The 23,492-nt window shown below is 40.4% G+C and overlaps 1 protein-coding gene across 13 annotated transcripts in view; it reads left to right on the plus strand.

The window, feature by feature from the left end:
* ablim2.L (actin binding LIM protein family member 2 L homeolog) overlaps nucleotides 1–23,492 on the plus strand; it is a 128,134-nt gene that overhangs the window by 68,312 nt on the left and 36,330 nt on the right. For 7 of the 13 annotated variants that reach the window (XM_041581538.1, XM_041581551.1, XM_041581558.1 and 4 more), the window contains exons 5-12: nucleotides 627–753; nucleotides 5,568–5,661; nucleotides 8,851–8,938; nucleotides 11,600–11,658; nucleotides 12,160–12,237; nucleotides 15,312–15,458; nucleotides 19,878–19,910; nucleotides 21,489–21,609. In XM_041581538.1, the coding sequence (XP_041437472.1) occupies nucleotides 627–753; nucleotides 5,568–5,661; nucleotides 8,851–8,938; nucleotides 11,600–11,658; nucleotides 12,160–12,237; nucleotides 15,312–15,458; nucleotides 19,878–19,910; nucleotides 21,489–21,609 (747 nt within the window). 13 annotated transcript variants of the gene reach the window in all.

Genomic DNA, 23,492 nt, shown 5'->3' on the forward strand with positions numbered 1-23,492 from the left:
GTAATCCCCAGGACAAAAATGCAGTTGGGAAATATACTGTAGATAGCTGAGTGTCTGGGAGGAAATATTGGAGAGTAGGAAACAAAATGAAGATTATAAAGGTATGGGATCTTCTTGAAAATAATTTAAATCCAATAGGCTGGTTTTGCCTCCAATAAGGATTACTTATATCTTAGTTTGGATCAAGTACAAGCTACTGTTTTATTATTACAGAGAAAAAGGAAACCATTTTTAACATTTTTGATTATTTGGATAAAATTGAGTCTGTGGGAGATGGCTATTCTGTAATTTGGAGCATTCTGGATAATGGGTTTCCGGATAACGGATCCCATACCTGTATATTATATTTCTTCTTTGAGAAGGGTAGTTGTAGATGGAGTAGCAGTGGATGCTTGCACATATACTGTATGTTTCAGTGTCTGGGTGAAGTATAATACCTCCAATAAAAGTGCCAAACAATCACACTTAACATAAAGCAATCTAAATGTGACTTTCTAAACTTCCATTAGACAATCCAGAAGGAGCCGGAATGGACATATTTCTATCACTCTCTGGCATCTATAACAGAGAGTAGATTTTGCTTGGCATACATCTCACTGCCATTTATGCGCTTTATTCTTTTACAGATTGCGGCGGTTGTGGCTTGGAGATAAAGAACGGACAGTCATTGGTAGCTTTGGAAAAACACTGGCATTTGGGATGTTTCAAATGCAAAACCTGTGGCACGCCCCTGAAAGCAGAGTATATCAGCAAGTAAGTAAATCAACAGCTAGTAAATATCATCTTTGGCCTCTCACTAGGGAAAGATTGAGACAGATTGCATTCAAAAGCATACAGACGGGCATCAGAGTTTTAGTAATTAGGGCAAAACTCTGCAGGTACAGTTATGCTCATGTAATGTCTATAGTGTCCAGGGTGCTTGGGCAGTGGCGTAACTAGTTGTTACTGGGCCCCATAGCAAATTCAATTTAGGGCCCCAAAATATTTATAAGTTGGCCTATCTTACCAAGATATATTAAAATTGCTAATTAATTAGGGTCTCACTGGGCCCCCTACACTCCTGGGCCCCCCTGCAACCGCAGGGTCTGCTTCCTCTATAGTTACGCCCCTGTGCTTGGGGCAAAACAGACTTGGCAGGGCCTTGTTAAAGGAGAAGGAAAGGTTAGAACTAAGCAAGCTTTATCAGAAAGGTCTATATAAATTCACCTGTAATCCATCAAAGTTATGTTGCTCTGAGTCCTCTGTCAAAAGATACACCACATTTCTTTCCTTCTATTGTGTACACATGGGCTTCTGTATCAGACTTCCTGTTTTCAGCTTAAACCTCCAGAGCTAGGGCTTGAACATGCTCAGTTTGCCCCTCTCCCCCTCCCTCCTCCCATCCCTGCTGTAATCTGAGCCCAGAGCTATGAATGAGCAGGGAGAGACTCAGGCAGGAAGAGATGTCACACCAAGCTAATATGGCAGCTGCTATCCTAAACAAACAGAGAGCTTCTAGAGCTGTTTATTCAGGTATGGTAAAGCATTCTACAGAATAAATATAGTGTTTTAGTTTGCAGCATTGTGGCTAATCTATTGGCAATAAAATGTCTCTGTAGCTTTCCTTCTCCTTTAATGAATCCAGAACAGGACTGTCCAACCCGTGTCACTTAGCTATTAAAGGAACAGTTCAGTATAAAAAAAACTGGATAAATAGATAGGTTGTGCAAAATAAAAACTATTTCTAATATAGTTAGTTACTCAAAAATTTAATATATAAAGGCTGGAGTGACTGGATGTGTAACAGAATAGCCAGAACACTACTTCCTGCATATCAGCTCTCTAACTCTGAGTTAGTCAGCGGCTTTAAGGGGGGCCACATGGGACATAACTGTTCAGTGAGTTTGCAATTGATCCTCAGCATTCAGCTTAGATTCAAAAGCAACAGATATGAACCTTATGCCCCCCCCTCAAGTAACTGATTATTTACTGCCTGGTAACCAATCAGTGTAAACCAAGAGAGCTGAAAAGTAGTGTTCAGGCTATTATGTTACACATCCAGTCACTCCAGCCTTTATACATTACATTTTTGCCTACCTAACTATATTAGGAACATATTTTATTTTGCACAGTTTTTATTTTTATACCGAACAATTCATTTAAACAAAACCCTGGCTGGACTGTTATCTTGCAATACGTCCCCCCTGAGAATCCATAACTTCTGGGAGGAAATGAAGATTTTAGCTAAGTGTGTTTCCCGTTAATACCTCACCCCCATTCTCTCTAATGAGCAATTCACATGTGCATTACATGGATACTTGTCTGTACGTGCATTGTTGACATGGTTTATAATGGGCCGTGGGGGATGTTACTAAGTGTTCCAGTGCTCTCAGTGTTTTTACTTATTTATACTGTACATACAGAACCAGGCTGTGTTACAGGAATCAGCTTTCGGCTTTATAATGAAATACTATGAAAGCTATTGATTAGTCACTTATTGGCATTCACTAACTTACTGCGCTCAGCGCATATGGGGAAGACAGTCTCAAATCAAGTGCAATGTGCAAAATTTGAATGCAAAGAGTAATTTTTACATTTTTTTCTAGAATTATGGTTCAAAAATTATCACGTAGCACAAGGAATGTCGGCAGCAATTTTCTGCACTACACGTGGATTTTTCTCCTAGCTACCTTGGCAATGCCCATTGTAATCTTGTCATGTAATAAAAGTCACAAGGCTTGCCCCAGGTTTAGTAAAAATCAATCAGCAGGTAGATGATTGAAAGCAAATATTTGCTGGTTTCTATAACCTGGTTTCCAGTTCCTTTCTCCTACCAAGTCTAAGGGCTCTTACTGACGAGCGTTTTTACCTGCGCTCCCCTGCGTTCTGTTTTTCTGCGTTCAGACGCAGGAGAGCGCAGGAATAGGCGCATTACATTTTTTCCAATGGGGCTGTACTCACACAGGCGCATGTAGGCGCCAAACCCAGGGAAAATGCAGCATGTTGCGTCTCAACCTGCGTTAGGCGCTTACACGCGACTGTGTGAGTACAGCCCCATTGGAAAAAATGTAATGCGCCTATTCCTGCGCTCCCCTGCGGCTGAACGTAGAAAAACGGAACGCAGGGGAGCGCAGGTAAAAACGCTCGTCAGTAAGAGCCCTAAGGGTAGGACTACACAAACGATTTCAGTGCATTCTGACGCGCTGCAACAAAATGCCTGCGACAAGTTGCATGCGACAAAAATAAGGTAATTGTCGCATGGTGTCACAGCATTGATCCGACGCAGCACGACTGTCGAATGCTGGCGCAGCGTGCAGTCGGATCAAGGCTGTGATACCATGCGACAATGCGTTCAGTTACCTTATTTCTGTCGCATTTTGTCGCAGCTCGTCAGAACACGGCAAAATCGTTCGCGTAGTCCTACCCTAAGGCTGGAAATACACGGTGTGCCGTACACGTCCTTCCAATAAGACACAATGAGAGTATCTGACACAACATGACTGTTGGATGCAAACGATGCACGTTGCGTCTTCATCAGACAGTTGTGTCGTGTCAGATGCAATCAGTTTGTAGATGAGACATTTGTATTACTTACATTAGATTTGGCTCATCCGACGTGACGCCTGCGCTTCCTCTCATTGCGTTGGATCAGAAGGATGCGCACCGTGTAATTCCAGCTACACTGACCTTGGGTGACCTTGCCAAACAAGTAGATCTCTTCCCCATTAGGCTTCTTACACACCAGGCAAAATAAGGCTGATCTGATTTTTTCATAATTGCGCCTCAAAATTTCCTCATTGGTCACAATACTGCAACTGCGCAAAGCTGGGCTGGTCTGATTGTTGGCCTGGAGACCAATTGTTTGACCCATTGGATGATTTTCAGCTAGGTATCAATCTGGCAAGCCATTGAAAGGACCCCATACACTTTCCAATAGTCTTCTGACTCTGGAAGGGTTGAGTTGTGACTTGACTAGAAGGCTCTCATAATCTCTACTATTGAGCCAACTATTCCTTTTGAATTTGTTTTTTTTTGTTTGGTTCTGACCAAGTGTGTATAACTTTTCTGTAGCCAACTTACATTTATACCAGTGATCCCTAACCAGGGGAGAAACATGTTGCTCACTGACAGGCCAGGATTTCTGGAGAGGCCACCAAGGCCCGAGCCTAGGACGGCAGCAATGTAGGGGGCGGCATGAAGCCCAACCACACCCACATTGGGTCAGAAACACTGGGGATTTGCAGAAGATACAATCGTTTTTTAAATTTCCCATACGCCAATCCCCATTGCTTCGTTCCCAATGATGAAAATTTGCACGAATAGAGGGAGGGGATGGGGGCGACAAACGACAGTGGGCCTAGGGGCACCCGCTGTATAAATCCGTCCCTGCTCACTGACCCCTTGGATGTTGCTCCCAGTGGCCTCAAAGAAAGTGCTTCTTTTTGAATTCCCGATTTGAAGGCAAGTTTTAGTTGCATGAAAAGCATGTGTACTGCCAAAAAGAGTCCCTGTAGGCTGAAAGTCCACATAAAGGCCACAAATTGTCAATCACATCCTATATGTTGCACCCCTAGGAACTTTTTGCTTGATTATGTTGCTCTCCAATTTTTTTTTTTTACATTTAAATGTGGCTCATGGGTAAAAAAAATTACTATGATTACTACAGGTATGGGACCTGTTATTCAGAATGCTCGGGACCTGGAGTTTTCTGGATAACGGACCTCTCGTAATTTAGAACAAAATGGAAAGCGCACACCCAAAAAAGAAATGCTGAGGTGCTAATACCTAAGGGGGCCACCCAAAGAAGCCTCCTAACATATATAAGCTCAAAAAGTAAGCTCTCATAATTTAGATCTTCATACCCTAAGTCTACTAGAAAATCATGTAAACATTAAATAATCCAATAGGTTGCTTCTGTTTCCAATAAGGATTCATTATATCTTAGTTGGGATCAAGTACGAGCTACTGTTTTATTTTCACAGAGAAATCATTTTAAAAAAATTGGTTTATTTGGATCAAATGGAGTCTATGGGAGATGGGCTTTCCATAATATGGAGCTTTCTGGATAACGAGTTTACAGATAACGGATCCCATACCTGTACCAGCAGCTACAAGTTACCTGTAATTAGGGACCGTTCTAATTCAGGATTAAGCTGGGGATTCAGTCAAACCTCAATATTTCTTTGAAGACGTTATTTGCTCCTAGACATTCTGCCCTTTAATCTGAATTGGGACATTAGAATTTTGCTTCTGTTCAAACCAAATCTTTTGCAGAGCATTATAATTTGTCCAAATCCCGAAGTTAATTGAGTTTATATGTAGCACATCCCTACATGTAATAATAGAGGTCAGGATGAGAGTTTTGTTTGCAGCCTTTGCTGTCCTGCAAACATTTATTGTTCCTTAACCAGTAAAATAAATGAATACAGAATTAGTTAAAGGTGTGGGTGGTGCACAGATTCTCTGAAGAGCAGAGGGGCTTCAAGAGCGAGGGGGCAATGTGTCTGCCCATTTATTACAGAAAATACATCTATAGCATTGTGTTGGGTATTGTTTCTGTACTGATATTTTATATATTGTTGTTGCAGAGATGGAATTCCATATTGTGAAATGGACTATCACGCTAAGTTTGGCATAAAATGTGACCACTGTGAGAAATTCATCACAGGTCGAGTGTTGGAGGTAAAAGAATGTTTTAATACAATTTTATTTACATAATCAATGTCTTACCATAGCAATGGGAGTCAATGGAGTCCTTAGTGATGGCCTTGGAGAGCCAAAGACCTCCAGTTAGGTTGCCCTGTTTAGCTGATTGAAAGAGAGGAAAGTGTTTCAACTCAAGTAGAGCAATGAATAATATATAACGTGTTAATTTCATCATATTCATCTGCTTATAGGCAATTAGTAAACAAGCACTAGGATCCTTCTTTATCTGGATGTTAAAGGGGTTGTTCACCTTTGAGATAACTTTTAATATGATGCAGAGAGTGATATTCTGAGTTATTTAGCGTTTTATTCAGCAGTTCTTCAATTTGCATTTTAAGCAATCTGGTTTGCTAAGGATCAAATTAACCCTAGCAACCATGCATCAAACTGAATAAGAGACTTGAATAGAAATAGAATAGAAAGGTGAATAATAAAAATGAGCAATAACGATAAATGTGTAGCCTTACAGAGCATTTGTTTTTTAGAAGGGGTCAGCGACGCCCATTTGAAAGCTGCAAAAAGGCAAAGAAAAAGGCAAATAATTATAAACCTATAAAAAAAAATAATGAAGACCAATTGAAAAGTTGCTTAGAATTGGCCATATCTATACAATACTAAAAGTTTTAAAGGTGAACCACCCCTCCAAAGTTAATGATATGAGTGGGAGCAGCAGTGAAACAGTGACCTCTGTTGGTGACTTTAATTTACAACATATGAAGGAGTAGCGTCTAAACAAAATGATCTCTCAGACAGGGGGCACCCTTGCTTTAAGAATATCCCTGCAAGTGAAAGTATTGCACTTGCTATGTTCTACATCGTATCACTTTGCAGCTGACAGATAGTGCTGACAGTTTGCTCACTTGTAGTACCGCTACTCACAGAACAACAGCTAGATAGCATTTAAAATTTCAGGCTGAAAAGTGGTAAAATTCAAAGGAAAATAAAAGAATGCAGCTTTAAAAATAGAAAAAAAAGGAAACCAAGTACAAATGGTGTCATATCTATAGTTCATATGGCTTCGTACCTGACATATAAAAGTGGATGGAACAAACTCCACACTTACTTGCATCTGCATCATCCTGCTATACACATTAAATAATGAATAGATATGAATCAGCCGTGCATCAATGTCCTGCTGGAAATAGCTCCTTATTTCTATTAATATCTTCTCTTCTGTTTTTGAGTGCGACATTGTTTAAGTTTGCTGACATGTTGGGCGCAGGTGCTCAGAATTTATTTTTAGTTTGCTTATAATAGAACATAAGCTGCAACTTTAATGCTCTGTAGAGTGAGTGCCCCTGTTTGTGCCCATTAAAGTGACAGTTCACTTTTTTTACTCATTTACAGGCTTCTTCATTAAGTGATTGAAATGAGTGAAGTAAAGGTGGCCATACATTATAGGATTTTTTGTTTGGTGAGGCCCATGGACGGCCCCATACATGGACAGATAAGATGCCGAGTTAGTGTGAAGGGCTTTGAATTGGCAGTTAAAATCTGCCGGTGTATGGTCACCTTAAGTGGGGCTGCTTTGTATACACTGGGTAAACTTGCCCCTGAACAATAACACATAGCAACCAATCTATGATTAGCTCTTTTTTCAGCAAGAACAATAAAACCAAACATCTGATTGGTTGCCATAAGTTATTGCCTAGATGCACATTTTCTACAGTGAGTTGACTACCCTCTTTGTCTGACACATTCACTCTTTGTTGCACCTGATGATAATAATAATAATAATAGAGAGGAATGCATTCCTTCAACCCTTCTATAACTATTACCATTAGACTGGAACCTTCTAATAGTCTATAGACTGCTGGCTTGGGGGGCTGTGTGATGCTCATATAGTTTGTAATATGGCAGCTGTAAACTATAGGGCTCCCAAACCTTGTGCCTCATTCACATTTATACCTTAACTTTTGGTACAGCCTATAAAACAGAGGATTATTTTCATACTCCAACTGGCCAATATGTTCTTTTCAAAACCATAGCTATGTGCAGATTGACTCAAAACCCGCCGGGACCTGTGGGTTCACCTCCTGTTGAGCGGGTTTGGGTTGAAATTTGGGCGACCATTGCAGGTTAGAGTTGGGTGCTGGTCAGACTAGGGAAATAAACTCCGCCTCTGTTCCTGAAGATTCCTTGTCGTGGAACCAGAGGCACAGATAGAAGTAGCGTCAGAGCGAGAAGACATATAGTTGGGTGCTGCTCCTACAATGGCAACATTTTGTGGGTAAGGGTTACGGTTTTGTGGTTTAGGGTCGGGTGCAGGTTGAGCTTTTCCTGGTCCGCATCATCATTAGTGATAAGTAAGTTAAAGGAGAACTCTAAAAGGAATGGCTAAAAATTGCATATTTTATATAGTGAACTTATTGCACCAGCCTAAAGTTTCAGCTTGTCAATAGCAGCAATGATCCAGGACTTCAAACTTGTCACAGGGGGTCACCATCTTGGAAAGTGTCTGTGACACTCACATGCTCAGTGGGCTCTGAGCAGCTGTTGAGAATAGTGATACCCGCAGGTCGGGCAGGTATGGGCCGACCTCACCCACTCCCTTGCGACCTTCCAAATGCCGGCTTCCGACATCCGGGTTGAACTTTTATAGACACACGGGTCTATAAAAGGATCCCGGAAGTCGGGCTTTGGTAGGCGCGGGGGTTGGGGGGGCGGGAGGTGGGCACACGAAAAGCACAACTTGAGAAGTAAAGCTTAGGGGTCGTCGCAAATTATCAAGCAGAAAATGAGGTTGGCCTGTAATATAAGCTGATGCTACAGGGCTGATTATTAAATTCTGATGCTAATTGCACTGGTTTCTGTGCTGCCATGTAGTAATTATCTGTATTAATTACTAATCAGCCTTATATTGTGACATTTCTATTCTATGTGTACTGTATATTGTGAGTGGGTCCCTAAGCTCAGTAAGTGACAGCAGCACAGAGCATGTGCAGTGAATTAGCAGAAAAGAAGATGGGGAGCTACTGGGGCATCTTTGGAGACACAGATCTTTACTGCTAAAGGGCTGTGGTTGCCTTGGGCTGGTACAGAAGCACAAAACATAATGTACAACATTTCTAGCTACTTCTTTAGTTAAGCTTTAGTTCTCCTTTAAGTTATAAGGATATTAAAACAGAATGCTGACAATGAATGAAACATGATGTGTGTTTGCAGGCTGGAGAAAAGCACTATCACCCAACGTGTGCCCGATGTGTCCGTTGCAGCCAGATGTTCGCAGAAGGCGAGGAGATGTACCTGCAAGGTAAATACGTTTCCCTTTATTAAGAGATAAATACAAGCAAGTAGTGCATCCAAAAAAATCCACCACATAACAAATATTCCTTTCAGGCTGCTGAATTCTGTACCAATTATTGTTATCCATTATTTATATAGCGCCGGCATATTGACAGAGATCGTTCATCATTCACACCAATCCATGTCCCAGCGGAGCTTTATTTGTTTTTATTGTGGAGAAATGGGATTGCCTATTATAGGGCACACTGGAACAAGATGTAACGGGCCATATTTTGGCATGCCATACTTGAGCGGACTCTGATTTTTCACAGAAAGAATCAATAGGTGACAATTACAGAGCGCAGTTGGGTTGTGCCAAGGCTCATTAGGAAAGAAGCCACGACAGATCGTCTTGTGTGACTTTAGTCTAGATCATCATTTTCCCTGTTCTTGTATTTATTTAAAGCCACCGATTTCCTGGAAGCTCAATAACATGATTTTTCTCTATAGCTGATTAAATGTATACGTTTATACTGCCTGTTTCTCAGAAAACTGCGGCTCTTACAGAGGTCACTTGTGCTGGCAAAGCAACTTCTTCACAGCAGAATGCAGAACAGCAAATAATATTATTTGTTCAGAGCCCCACGGAGCAGCTGTTCTGTACTTTGAATAAACTGCAACAGATGCCCAGCAAAACATAAAAAAATGGAATGTAAGAGCTGAGAATGAAAAATATTTGGATATCCACCATGTAGGGGGTCTCACCAGGTTTGGACAATGTCCCTTGGTCCACGTCCCACAGAGAACAATGAAAATGAGTTCATCTTGTTATGAATACATTTGTTATGATAACTATCCACCATAGAGGGTGATTTCCACTGCAAAGCCTGTTACATAATGGAATTCATTGACAGTAGGGGTGGGGACGATTAAAGAGGAATACCCATCTTAGCACACATGACAGTAGTAGAAATATTTATGTTATAGAAACAGGTATTTGATTCCTCTAAATCCCTAGAAAATAAACATTATTTAATTATTACTGCTTCACAATGCTGAGTGATGAATGGGACCAATATGGAAACTATAAGAGAGACACAAGCAATGGTTATGGGTTCAAGCGCTTAGCATAAACTTAGTTCAGTATACTGAAAATCTATGAAATCCGCTTTCTGGAAGAGGGTGGTGGCATTATTTCTCCCTACTATTTATGCTATCCCACAGCCACACTCCCTTCCCAGAGACTATTATCCCACTGTTAATATAGACACTGTCTCTCCCTACTATACCTGCTATCCCACAGCCACACTCCCTTCCCAGAGACTATTATCCTACTGTTGCTATAGGCACCATCTCTCCCTACTATACCTGCAATCCCACAGTCACACTCCCTTCCCAGAGACTATTATCCACTGTTACTATAGGCACCATCTCTCCCTACTATACCTGCTATCCCACAGTCACACTCCCTTCCCAGAGACTATTATCCACTGTTACTATAGGCACCATCTCTCCCTACTATACCTGCTATCCCACAGCCACACTCCCTTCCCAGAGACTATTATCCACTGTTACTATAGGCACCATCTCTCCCTACTATACCTGCTATCCCACAGTCACACTCCCTTCCCAGAGACTATTATCCACTGTTACTATAGGCACCATCTCTCCCTACTATACCTGCTATCCCACAGTCACACTCCCTTCCCAGAGACTATTATCCACTGTTACTATAGACACCATCTCTCCCTGTCATACCTGCTATCCCATAGTCACACTCCCTTCCCAGAGACTATTATCCACTGTTACTATAGACACCATCTCTCCCTACTATACCTGCTATCCCACAGTCACACTCCCTTCCCAGAGACTTTTATCCCACTGTTACTATAGGCACCATCTCTTCCTACTATACCTGCTATCCCACAGTCACACTCCCTTCCCAGAGACTATTATCCCACTGTTACTATAGACACCATCTCTCCCTACTATACCTGCTATCCCACAGCCACACTCCCTTCCCAGAGACTATTATCCACTGTTACTATAGGCACCATCTCTCCCTACTATACCTGCTATCCCACAGTCACACTCCCTTCCCAGAGACTTTTATCCCACTGTTACTATAGACACCATCTCTCCCTACTATACCTGCTATCCCACAGTCACACTCCTTTCCCAGAGACTATTATCCACTGTTACTATAGGCACCATCACTCCCTACTATACCTGCTATCCCACAGCCACACTCCCTTCCCAGAGACTATTATCCCACTGTTACTATAGACACCATCTCTCCCTACTATACCTGCTATCCCACAGTCACACTCCCTTCCCAGAGACTATTATCCCACTGTTACTATAGACACCATCTCTCCCTACTATACCTGCTATCCCACAGCCACACTCCCTTCCCAGAGACTATTATCCACTGTTACTATAGGCACCATCTCTCCCTACTATACCTGCTATCCCACAGCCACACTCCCTTCCCAGAGACTATTATCCCACTGTTACTATAGACACCATCTCTCCCTACTATACCTGCTATCCCACAGCCACACAGTCCCTTCCCAGACTATTATTCAGCAACGTTAAAAAAAGTGAATAACTGACAAATTATATACTATAACTAAAGCGATGACATATGTAAATTATATATAAATTATATATATATGTTTTTGTGCAGGAAACTCAATATGGCACCCCATATGTAGGCAGGCTGCCAAAGCAGAGGAAAGGAATAAGGTAAATATATTCCATGATATTACTTTTACACATTTGAAGCTTAATTAAAAGGCAATGATTCAACTGTTCCGGACTTCAGTCAACAGATTAGATTTACTCATCAGTCCTTCTTGCTGTAATTCAGAAACATAGATGTATTCGGCTAAAGGTACATAATCATTGATAACAATGACTGATAACATTTGGCTTTGATTTTAGCAGTTTCTTTACTGTGGGATTTGTCAAGAGCTCATTTCTTCCATCTGACATGATTTCAGCAAAAAGATATTCAGACTTTTCTAAAAAGACCCAGGGTGCAGGGCTATGGTGCAGATGTGCATGAACTGCTACTAATTTCAGGTTGACACACAGAACTGCCTATAGAAAAAGACACAGAAAGTAAATGCATTTAATCTTAAACTTTGTTCCCTGTTCATTCCACCTTTGACACCGTTGTGCACTAAAACCTAAACAAGGGACCTTTAACTGTTTATTGGACGTTTATATATGTTTCTCCCAAAGGAGACAAGAACATCCTCGGAGAGCATTATTTCAGTACCTGCATCAAGCACATCGGGGTCTCCGAGTAGAGTCATTTATGTAAGTTGTATGGATAATTGCCGAGTAGTACAGCAATTAGTTTAACAATGACTGAATTCCTGAGGATCCTTATATGGTATTAATATTTGGGTCAAGGGGACTTTCATTAAAACTACTGCTAGTCTGTCTCATCTGCTAAAGGCTCCTACACCTACACCAGCCTAGTTAGAATAATAGGCAATAGGTTTTGTCTCATTGTAATGCAATTCAGCAACGTTATTTTCACAGAACAGCTTTGCTGGTAGTTCTGTTCTTGATAGTATCTGCCTTTTGCTGATTTAAAGCAGTATATAGGGCTTATTTCTAAGCATACGTATATGTGTTAACTAATAGCCACTATCAAGTATTTGTCTTCGTTTTCCAACTTGCAGTAGAAATGTAAAAGGCTTAAGTTTGTAAATGAGTTTTTCAGGAGCAGAGCGTAGCTTACCCCACAGCCGAATTGATCCTTAGATGAGCACTCTGGGACATGCTCTTGTGCCCTTAGGTAAAGTAAATGATCCCGGGGTCTTTCCTCAATAATAATGTGACACTCAACTGTTTATATTCTGTATGTGGCTCAGCATAGGATATATAAATATTTACTAACCCTTTCTAACTGTAACAGTAGTAATATACCAGACTTTATACATATTATCCTTTTTGGGGCTTGCCAGGATGGGCCCACTACTAGAAGTGCAGGGCACAACTTAGTACTCTTTCTACTTATATAAAGAGTCAAAGAGTAAGCAAGCTTAGTAAAAAAAAAAAAAAAAAAACTTTTATGGATTGACCCATTTTAGAGAGGAAATTATCCCATAACACAATCCCTCCTTGTAAACAAATGTGCCCATGATAATTTTGTCTCAAATCTGTCCTTAATGGTGAAGTTGTATAGTCTAGAGTCCTGTTCTGGTCACCCCCAATTTTATAATCTCACCTCCTCTACTCATATCCATTCCTGAAACTCAAGAGGACTGAGTATTGCTCATTACCTTCACACCAAAGGGGTTCTCTTCTGCAGTGAAAGAGCCCATTCTTTGCATTAATGGCCCATCTTAAAGGGATACTTTCATGGGAAAAAATTTTTTTTTTCAAAATGAATCAGTTTATAGTGCTACTCCAGCAGAATTCTGCACTGAAATCCATTTCTCAAAAGAGCAAACAGATTTTTTTATATTCAATTTTGAAATCTGACATGGGGCTAGACATATTGTCAATTTCCCAGCTGCCCCAAGTCATGTGATTTGTGCCTGCACTTTAGGAGAGAAATGCTTTCTGGCAGGCTGCTGTTTTTCCTTCTCAATGTAACTGAATGTGTCTCAGTGAGACATGGGTTTTTACTATTGAGTGTTGTTCTTAGATCTACCAGGCAGCTGTTATCTTGTGTTAGGGAGCTGCTATCTGGTTACCTTCCCATTGTTCTTTTGTTTGGCTGCTGGGGGGCAAAAAGGGAGGGGGGTGATATCACTCCAACTTGCAGTACAGCAGTAAAGAGTGATTGAAGTTTATCAGAGCACATGACTGGGGGCAGCTGAGAAATTGACAATATGTCTAGTCCCATGTCAGATTTCAAAATTGAATATAAAAAAATCTGTTTGCTCTTTTGAGAAATGGATTTCAGTGCAGAATTCTGCTGGAGCAGCACCATTAACTGATTCATTTTGAAAAACATTTTTTTTCCCATGACAGTATCCCTTTAAGGTGCCAGGGCTGGGTAGTATTTACCAAGTCTTTACCTGTAACAGTGCCAGTACTTTAGTTATTTGCCTGTGACAAAGTAGCTATATTCTGTTATCATATTCCCTAAAACCGCTCACAACAAACATTGCATACACTGAATTAGATCAAGATATGCCAGGTATGATCAGGACTGTATTTAGTTTAGTTCAGTTTAGGATCCATACTATGCTCAGTTAGGCAGCTGACCCTTGTGTACATGAGATTTTATAGCTGCATATTGAAGCAAAATTGGTTTCTCCCCAGATTATTGTTGGAAAGATACAAGATTTAAACTGGCCTCTACACTATAAGATCCTCTCAGTTAGCAAGGTTGCCAAACAAGCAGATCTTTCCTCTGATAAGCCTCCTAGGGCTTAAACGATCACATAACAATGGTGGGAAAAGGAGACAAGTAGTTTGATAAACTGATTTTCCTAGCATGAAGAAACATCTTGAGATGTTTTAACCTATTAATAATTTACTTTTCCCCTTCAACAAACTGTGCTGTAACCTGGGACTTGCAATTCATATTGAGGTGACTGGATCCATCAGGCAAAATACCAATCCACATATTGGTTGGGGCAAAGACTAACTTGTGGAAGTGATTCAGATGACTTCCTTCTAGTAATGGGCGAATTTATTAGGCAGGCGCGAATTTGCAGCGAATTTGGACAAATCGCCACCGGCGAATAAATTTGTGAAACGGAAAAAATGGAAGCCGGCATCAAAAACTAGATGCCGGAGGCGTTTTGTGAATTTTTCGCCGTTTCGCGAATTTCGCAAAATTGCCCATCACTACTTCCTTCACTATCCATACTTTACAGGAAATGCTGCATTGCCTTAATACAATACCTTTCTTGTTATACAAGCTACAAATAATGCCCAATCTTTCCAGCATGGCTACTGTCACTGTACAAGGATTAACTATGCTATTTCAAATAATTAGGCTTGCTAATCAACCTATCAGTGCAGGGTTTAAGACAGTGCTCAGTAATTAGCCAAAAAAATCTGAGGGTGGTTGGCCCCCTTCACCAAAAGGTGTTTTATCCTCCGTTATTCTTCCCACATCCTGTCCAACATTCTGTATATTCTCACTACCTTTACTTCTGTACGAAATTCAGGGATTCTAAATGTGTGGTCTTCTGCTGTTCAGAACTACAGCTCCCAGAATCCTCTTGGAGCTGTTGTTAGGAATAATTGTTTGCAACAGCATGAACCCCATATATAGTATCCCTGCTCTTATCTGTGCTTCTGTAAGGTTTTCATGCTGTATTTTGTGCTTATTATATTGCTCTTTGTCCTGTCTCTTTGTGCTTTGATCTGTTCCTTTTCTCTTGCCTGTCTTTCACCCCTTTATTCCCTCTCTTCTCCAGGCCAAACTCGGGGATGAAATTCTTGACTACAAGGATTTGGCGGCCCTGCCTAAAAATAAAGCCATCTATAATATTGACCGTCCTGATATGATCACCTACTCTCCATATATCAGTTACTCTGCAGATGACAGACATAGTTATGGGGAGGTACTGGAAACAGAGGGTTTTCTTTTCCATAAAATTGAATCTAACCCATGAATGATTCATTTTTTAACAGAGATAAAGTGTTATTGTGGGTTGTGAGATACTGTGTGCCTTTCCCCTCATTGTTGTTTTAGAAAACAATGCCGCTTTTATTAAAAAATATTCATTCAGCCATATTTAAGTGCATGGCACAGTCTCCTAATTCATACCAGCCCTGGGCTGTGCTTCTGTTTCGTTTGATTTTACTCCCACTACAAACCGCCATGTATCATGTAACCCCCCCCCCCATCATCTTCATTTTGTTAACCCACACTTATCCATATAATAATATTTTTACCATTTGATTTTCGGATTCGGCCGAATCCTTGTGCCTGGCCGAACCCAAACCGAATCATAATTTGCATATGTAAATTAGGATTTGGATTCGGTTCGGTATTTGGCCGAATTTTTCACCAAGGCGAATCCCAAATAGTGGATTCGGTGCATCCCGAAAGAATTCAACTACATTTGTCAGAATCCAGGGTGTATCTAGTGTTCAGATCATACAGGAGCGAGGACTGCTAGTATGTATCTGGGTTACAGATGGTACCTTGACTGTCTAGAAAAGTATCATAGCTTTAGTAGTTGTTGAACATTCCATCCCACCAGCAGTTTATCTACTATTGGTGTAGTGTTTGTGACTTTACTGACCAATATGGTACTACACATCTGTTTGACAGCACCATGTAGGTCTGACGCGTTTCAAACGACCCTGTCCATAATTATAGGCAACCGCTCTACATCTATTACTAAGTGCCCTTTGCTAGTGAGTGGTCACCCAATAACTTCTACAGATATTTTTATAAACCATTGTGGAGAAGGTCATATACACGTAAGCCCAGTTTCTGGGTTAGCTTTTATTTTTATTTAGGATTATTTAGTAAGCTTAAACTCTTTTACTTACTTTACCCAATGGCAATACAGTCTTTGAAAAGCCTTGGCCTCCTTAAAGGGGAACTATGGTGAAAATGAAAATTATGTATAAGCTTCATCAAGTTTTCTAAATATATTCTATTAATAATTAATAATCAAGTTTTATCTTCATTATGCCTCTCTCATCATCTGTTTCTCTTCATTCTGTCTTCTTGCAGCAATTGGGTGTCAGATATTCATTGACAGTTAGATCCAATATATCTTATAGGGGGGCTCCTTTCCTAGCCGATGTATTAGAGCTCACTCAAATAACTAATCGCAGTACAAACACAATCTAACAAAATAACTGCCTTTTGCACAAATTCTGCATGTAGAGAGACCTGATGTCTGGTGTTTTTTATAGAGTGAGCTCTAATACATCTTCTAGGCAAAAGGAGCCCCCCTATAAGATATATTGGATCTAACTGTCAATAAATATCTGACACCCAACTCCTGCATGAAGACAGAATGAAGAGAAACAGATGCTTAGAGATGGATAGTGAACATAAACTTGATTATTTGAGAAACATTACAGAATATGTAATTGATTGTATTTAGAAAGTTTCTTATTTCAGTATGCCGAATCATAAATTACATTTTCATTTTTGCGATAGTTCCCCTTTAATAAAAAATAAAAGATGCCATGATAAAAGTGTAATGGGAGGGGAATTTAGAGACAATGTTGGGTGGACCTTTTGGGTTTACTTCTTTATTTTGAAGGATCTGAGAGAGGAACAGTAGGACTTTAGATTAGATCTTTGAAATGTAATGAAGAATAGTAGCGTTTGGATGTTTGTTTCAGTGGTAGGACACAAATCTGTTAGTGTTTTTGTAGTACGAATGAGAGGGAAGAACAATTCAGAGATTGCTTTCTTAAATAAGCAATACAAGCACTGCTAGTGCTCAAAAATAGAATATTCTATGGAGAATAGTTTAGTTCATGTAATGCCCTTATACATAATGTTTTTATGAGAAACTAAATGTGATAAAACTTGTTGTCCGAAGGCCAGTTAGGGTTGATCTGGGAAGACTTCATTTTGCAAATACAGAAATCCGATGGGGGGAAGGGTTGTATGGGCTTTATCTGTTTTATCTAAGAACCGTATTGAATATTAAACAATTGTGCAACGATTTGCCCCACGCAGATGGCACAGTTTGTATGAGATGAATATTATATTGTGACCCTCTGCTCTGTAGCCTGGGGAAGAGGATTTATATAGCACACAGAGCATCACTGGAGCGCATTTCAAAGCGATTCCTGCCCTTTAACAAATTAGCAATGTGAAAGTAACAATTTGTGGCTGGAGGCCATTCTTGTCTCTCTAGAGATTCCCTTACCTAGCAATCTTTGCGGATTTACATTCTGCAACAGTATGCCATTGTTTGGCTCCAATAGATAGAAACATGAGAATTTTTGCTGCCTTGTCTCTGATTTTGCCCTTAGTAAATTTTAATAACCTGCAACTGGATCTGCAAACCACACAAGTCTTTCCTGAGCTCAGCCTTTACAAAGCACAAACAGAAGAAAGCGCACAACAAGCTGTACAGATCACAGGACATGAGCCGGTGTCTTCTTACCTAACATACTACAAATGTTGAAAAAAAAATACTGCTTTGGACTGATTGTATTCTCTTTGTCCAGCTAAAACTCTTACTTACTTTTGAAGTTCTTTTCAAAGCAGAGCAAATTACTGTTATGGAACCAATTCTTAAAGTGCATCGATGACCCCAGGGAGAAAATTTTCAAAGTTTGAACTGTGGGGCTGGCCTTAGGATCTGCTAGAAGGGATGTTAGGTTAGGACTGAAAGGGCATTTGCATTTGGCTTCTAGAATTAGAGTCAGTACTGCTGCCTTATTATATTATAAAATAGCTGTTAGATTTGTACCAGGGGTGTCCAGACTCCAAGTGCTGTATTTATAATAATAGAACAATGAAGAGAAAGAGCCACACCACCAGGATCTTCATAAAAGCATGGGCCCAAAATGTGCCAGGCACTCAGCCTAGTTGCGTGGCAATGATTTTAACAGTTGAATGAATAAACTATGATTATATGAAGACACTGGTGATATGGTTTCTTCTCTTCGTTGTTCAAGTATTCCATGCAGTGGGAGTGCAGCCAAGCCGGCAACATGATCTGGAGGGTCATCGAATAGCGGTACAACTGATGAGGATGAGGAGCAGCCAGTGCAGCTATCTTTATTGCTTTTATCACGTATGTGTAATAATAGGTCAAGAGCTTGCTTACCTTGTATGACTGATAGGTGATAAGCAACATTGCAGTTCTCACACCACCTTAATTATTCTAGAAAAAAGGGGGGTTGTTCACCTTTCCTTAAGGATTTTTAGGTGAGTACTCACAAACACAACTTTTCAACTTGCATGTAAATGCATCGCTTATTTCAGCCCTCCTTCTGGTATAACTGTTGAATGATATGTAGCAGCAATAGTGTAAAACTTTTTTTTATTTATAAAAACAAGTATTAAAATGAACTCACATTGCATGTCATGTAAAGAAGCATATCTATCCTCCGTCCTTTTGGGACTATCCCCTATGGAATATGGCACAGTCTTTTTTTTGTCTGTAGGATGTGAAAAACAGCCTGCAGCGTTTCTTCCTCGTGCTCACCGAACTACAAGGGTCACAACTACAAGGGTCTATCACACAGCGGTGGAATATTTAAATCCTACCTTTGAGCACTAATACTCCCTGATATAGATACAGTCAGAGAGCTATAAACAGATGGATTCTAACCATACTAAATATCTTTAAACCGATTCCACAGATTAAAGAAAACCAAAATATTGATATATAATAATTCAGGTGTAATGTTGTTGGGGAATTAAGAAGGGGTGGAAGGGCAGCCTATAAGTAAGTGCCCCAACAGGCACCAAACGCATTAGGCCACTTTTTTGTCCTATTAAAAGACTGTATGCTTTTAATACACTTTTGTTTTTTGAATTTTTGGGAAAAACCCACCATACATCTTTATTCTTTAAGGTGGAAGGGTAGTAGAAAGCCCTGGAACTCCTTGGTGCAGATGGATGGAATGTGTTAAGGTTTACTGTCCTCTCAACCATTCCAGTCCCTTCAGTATTTAGAAATGAATGAGGAGCCTGAGGCAGACCCGATTGTCGCATAAATCTGCATTATCCTTCCTGCTGCATTCCCGTTAGTTGTAAGGAAAGCCGTGCTGAGCATCCATTCATGAATACATTATCTGTATATGAGAGTTATGAGTCCATAGTTGCGTTACTCTGGTGCTTATTGCCAGTGCTATACATTGGTACATTCAGCCCCTGTGTGTTGTAATGAGCACTTACCCCCAACCCAAGGGCTTTGCTTACTGAAAAACTGAATATTTCATACATTTTAATTTGAATTGCTTTCCATTCCAGATGCCACAGCCATCATTTAACGCCATGCATGGTTTCCAGTCACTAATTTCTTATTTTGTGTTGCTGTTTGCAGTCACCTCAGTTGCTCTCTCCAACACCTACAGAGGTAATTAGCTTTGCCTGTTGTTCATTATTGCATATTGAAGTACACTGGATACATAAAATTCATAAAAACACATACATATATAGCATAAGATGTATTTCTTGTTGTGCCAAGTGACCCATCCTCAGGGCAGAAGAAGGAAAGGGTCCTTTAAATCCACGCTGAAATTCATAGATTTGTGAAAATGGGCAGGCGCAATATTGTTAATTTTGTTGCACTGGGCACAAATATAATTGGAGCAACTCAGAGCTTGGCCACAATGACTCTGGAATTCTGAATAAAACATTAATTTAAAAAAAAAAAAAAACATGCTGATTTGTGTCCATACATTGCACATACAAATGTATACAAATACAAATTGTATGTGAATAAATATTTTTTACTTATGCTGAGTGTGCTGGTCCTGCCTGCAAAAACTGAACATATTTTTAAAGGAGAACTAAACGCTAAAAAGGAAAATGGCTAAAAATGACATGTTTTATATTCTGAACTTATTGAACCAGCCTAAAGTTTCAGCTTGTCAATAGCAGCAATGATCCAGGACTTCAAACTTGTCACAGGGGGTCACCATCTTGGAAAGTGTCTGTGACACTCAAATGCTCAGTGGGCTCTGAGCAGCTGTTGAGAAGCTAAGCTTAGGGGTCATCACTAATTATTAGTGGGTCCCTAAGCTCAGTAAGTGAGAGCAGCACAGAGCATGTGCAGTGAATCAGCAGAAAAGAAGATGGGGAGCTACTGGGGCATCTTTGGAGACACAGATCTTTACTGCTAAAGGGCTGTAGTTGCCTTGGGCTGGTACAGAAGCACAAAACATAATGTACAACATTTCTAGCTACTTCTTTAGTTAGGCTTTAGTTCTCCTTTACCTGTGCACCTTGGACAAAAAGCAGAGATAGAGTGCAGTCACCCTCTCTCTGTGATTTTCACCCAAATTAACATTAATTTGTGTATCAACTGATTTTATTTACGATTCACACCAGTGATGCCCTTCCTTCCTCTTTGCATTGAATTATTTCTCCCAGCATCCCTGACAATTCAACATTAGGGGGTTGCAGTTTTTTTTTTTCTGTCATGGATTTTATTTTGATTTCTCCCTATTCTACCCTGACATTTTTGTTGCTCCAGCACCCATTGCTTTCCTTAGCTTTGCCGAGCAAAGCCTTCGGGCACAAAGAGGCAACCTTCTGAAAAAATGGGTATTTATTAGGGGGTTCTGTTTGACCATTGCTGGATGATACTGTTTTAAAAGCTTACTGACAAAATATAATTCAAGCTGTTTATATTAACTTTCCATTTTGGTGCCCACCCCAAGAGAGAATCTTACATAATAACATAGTAACAGCATAGTTACCTCCCACAGACACAAGCTGCCATATTGCTTGGTTACTGAGTTGTTCTCCATAGACCTAAATAACAATCATATAGCATTCTATATGAAATCCCTCATTCCAGGCAAGTAACAAGTCAGCTCCTACGCCTATAAATGAATGCAGAGTATATCAAATACTACTTAAACTTATAAATAAATCAAATAAATTCATTACCTAATGCAGGTGGAATTATTTTCTTTGTTGTCATTAGGGAGACCAAGATGATCGGTCACTTAAACAGTACAGAGCTTCCAGCCCTAGCTCGACTGGATCTTTGGGGTATGGTCGTTACACCCCTACCTCCCATTCTCCACAGCATTACAGCAGAACAGGTATTTCATATCATTTATGTTTCCTTGCTGTCTCTGCATGGTTATATGTGATTTATGCATCACAAATCCTTGTCTATAAAACACATGCCAAACCAGTGTGAGCGATCTATGTATCCTGGGGAAACATCCTAAGCATATGGACATTTGGGGGGCTTCTAGGAACATTGGGGGGCATTAGAGGATTATCACACAAAATGATAACTGTGGCCATATATACACAACTTGGGTTGGGCAGTTTGACTGATTTCAGTCTGTTTGACCATCTGGTTCTGTAGAGCACCAGGGGGGTCAGTGGGGATCAGAGTCTTGTCACATGAATGTACCATTGGCAGATGATGAGGAGGGAGAGAATCCACTAATTTGAGGCAGAAGTCTTTGACGTGGATGGCCTAATTGTACAGTTTTATGATCATTCACCAGCCATGCTTGGTTGAATAGCTCTCCCTTTAGCCTGTCTATGGCTGCACTTATAATGTCATTAGGAATGATGCGATCTATGGGAAGTATAGGCAGAATGATGGGATCTATGGGAAGTATAGGCAGAATGATGGGATCTATTGGAAGTATAGGCAAAATTATGGGATCTATGGGAAATATAGGCAGAATGATGAGATCTATGGGAAGTGCAGGCAGAATGATGGGATCTATTGGAAGTATAGGCAGAATGATGAGATCTATGGGAAGTATAGGCAGAATGATGGGATCTATGGGAAGTATAGGCAGAATGATGGGATCTATGGGAAGTATAGGCAGAATGATGGGATCTATGGGCAGTATAGGCAGAATGATGGGATCTATGGGAAGTATAGGCAGAATGATGGGATCTATGGGAAGTATAGGCAGAATGATGGGATCTATGGGAAGTATAGGCAGAATGATGAGATCTATGGGAAGTATAGGCAGAATGATGGGATCTATGGGAAGTATAGGCAGAATGATGAGATCTATGGGAAGTATAGGCAGAGTGATGGGATCTATGGGAAGTATAGGCAGATTGATAGGATCTATGGGAAGTATAGGCAGAATGATGGGATCTATGGGAATTATAGGCAGAATGATGGGATCTATGGTTAGTATAGGCAGAATGATGGGATCTATGGGAAGTATAGGCAGAATGATGGGATCTATGGGAAGTATAGGCAGAGTGATGAGATCTATGGGAAGTATAGGCAGAGTGATGGGATCTATGGGAAGTATAGGCAGATTGATAGGATCTATGGGAAGTATAGGCAGAATGATGGGATCTATGGGAATTATAGGCAGAATGATGGGATCTATGCTTAGTATAGGCAGAATGATGAGATCTATGGGAAGTATAGGCAGAATGATGGGATCTATGGGAAGTATAGGCAGAATGATGGGATCTATGGGAAGTATAGGCAGAATGATGAGATCTATGGGAAGTATAGGCAGAGTGATGGGATCTATGGGAAGTATAGGCAGATTGATAGGATCTATGGGAAGTATAGGCAGATTGATAGGATCTATGGGAAGTATAGGCAGAATGATGGGATCTATGGGAAGTATAGGCAGAATGATGGGATCTATGGGAAGTATAGGCAGAATGATGGGATCTATGGAAAGTTTAGGCAGACACAAAAAATCATATTGGTCTTCATTAAGAAAGTCCAGAGTCATGATGCAAAGACTCTACACTTGCCCTGAGAAATACATATGCTAGGGTCATAGCTCGGCTTGCATGGATAAGTGCCACAAGGGAGTTCTAGCACTTGCACCTTTGGTAAATTAGCCCTGTTAGGATTAACCACTTACCTGCTGTATGTCATGGAAATGATGGTGCTGATACTAAAATACTAAATACCTGTCTGAACCCACCTAGAAAATACACAGGTGCAGCTAGAAGGTTTAAAGACAGACAATGG

This window comes from Xenopus laevis, chromosome 1L (assembly GCF_017654675.1).
Source record: "Xenopus laevis strain J_2021 chromosome 1L, Xenopus_laevis_v10.1, whole genome shotgun sequence".
In the NCBI taxonomy this organism is placed as follows: Eukaryota; Metazoa; Chordata; class Amphibia; order Anura; family Pipidae; genus Xenopus; species Xenopus laevis.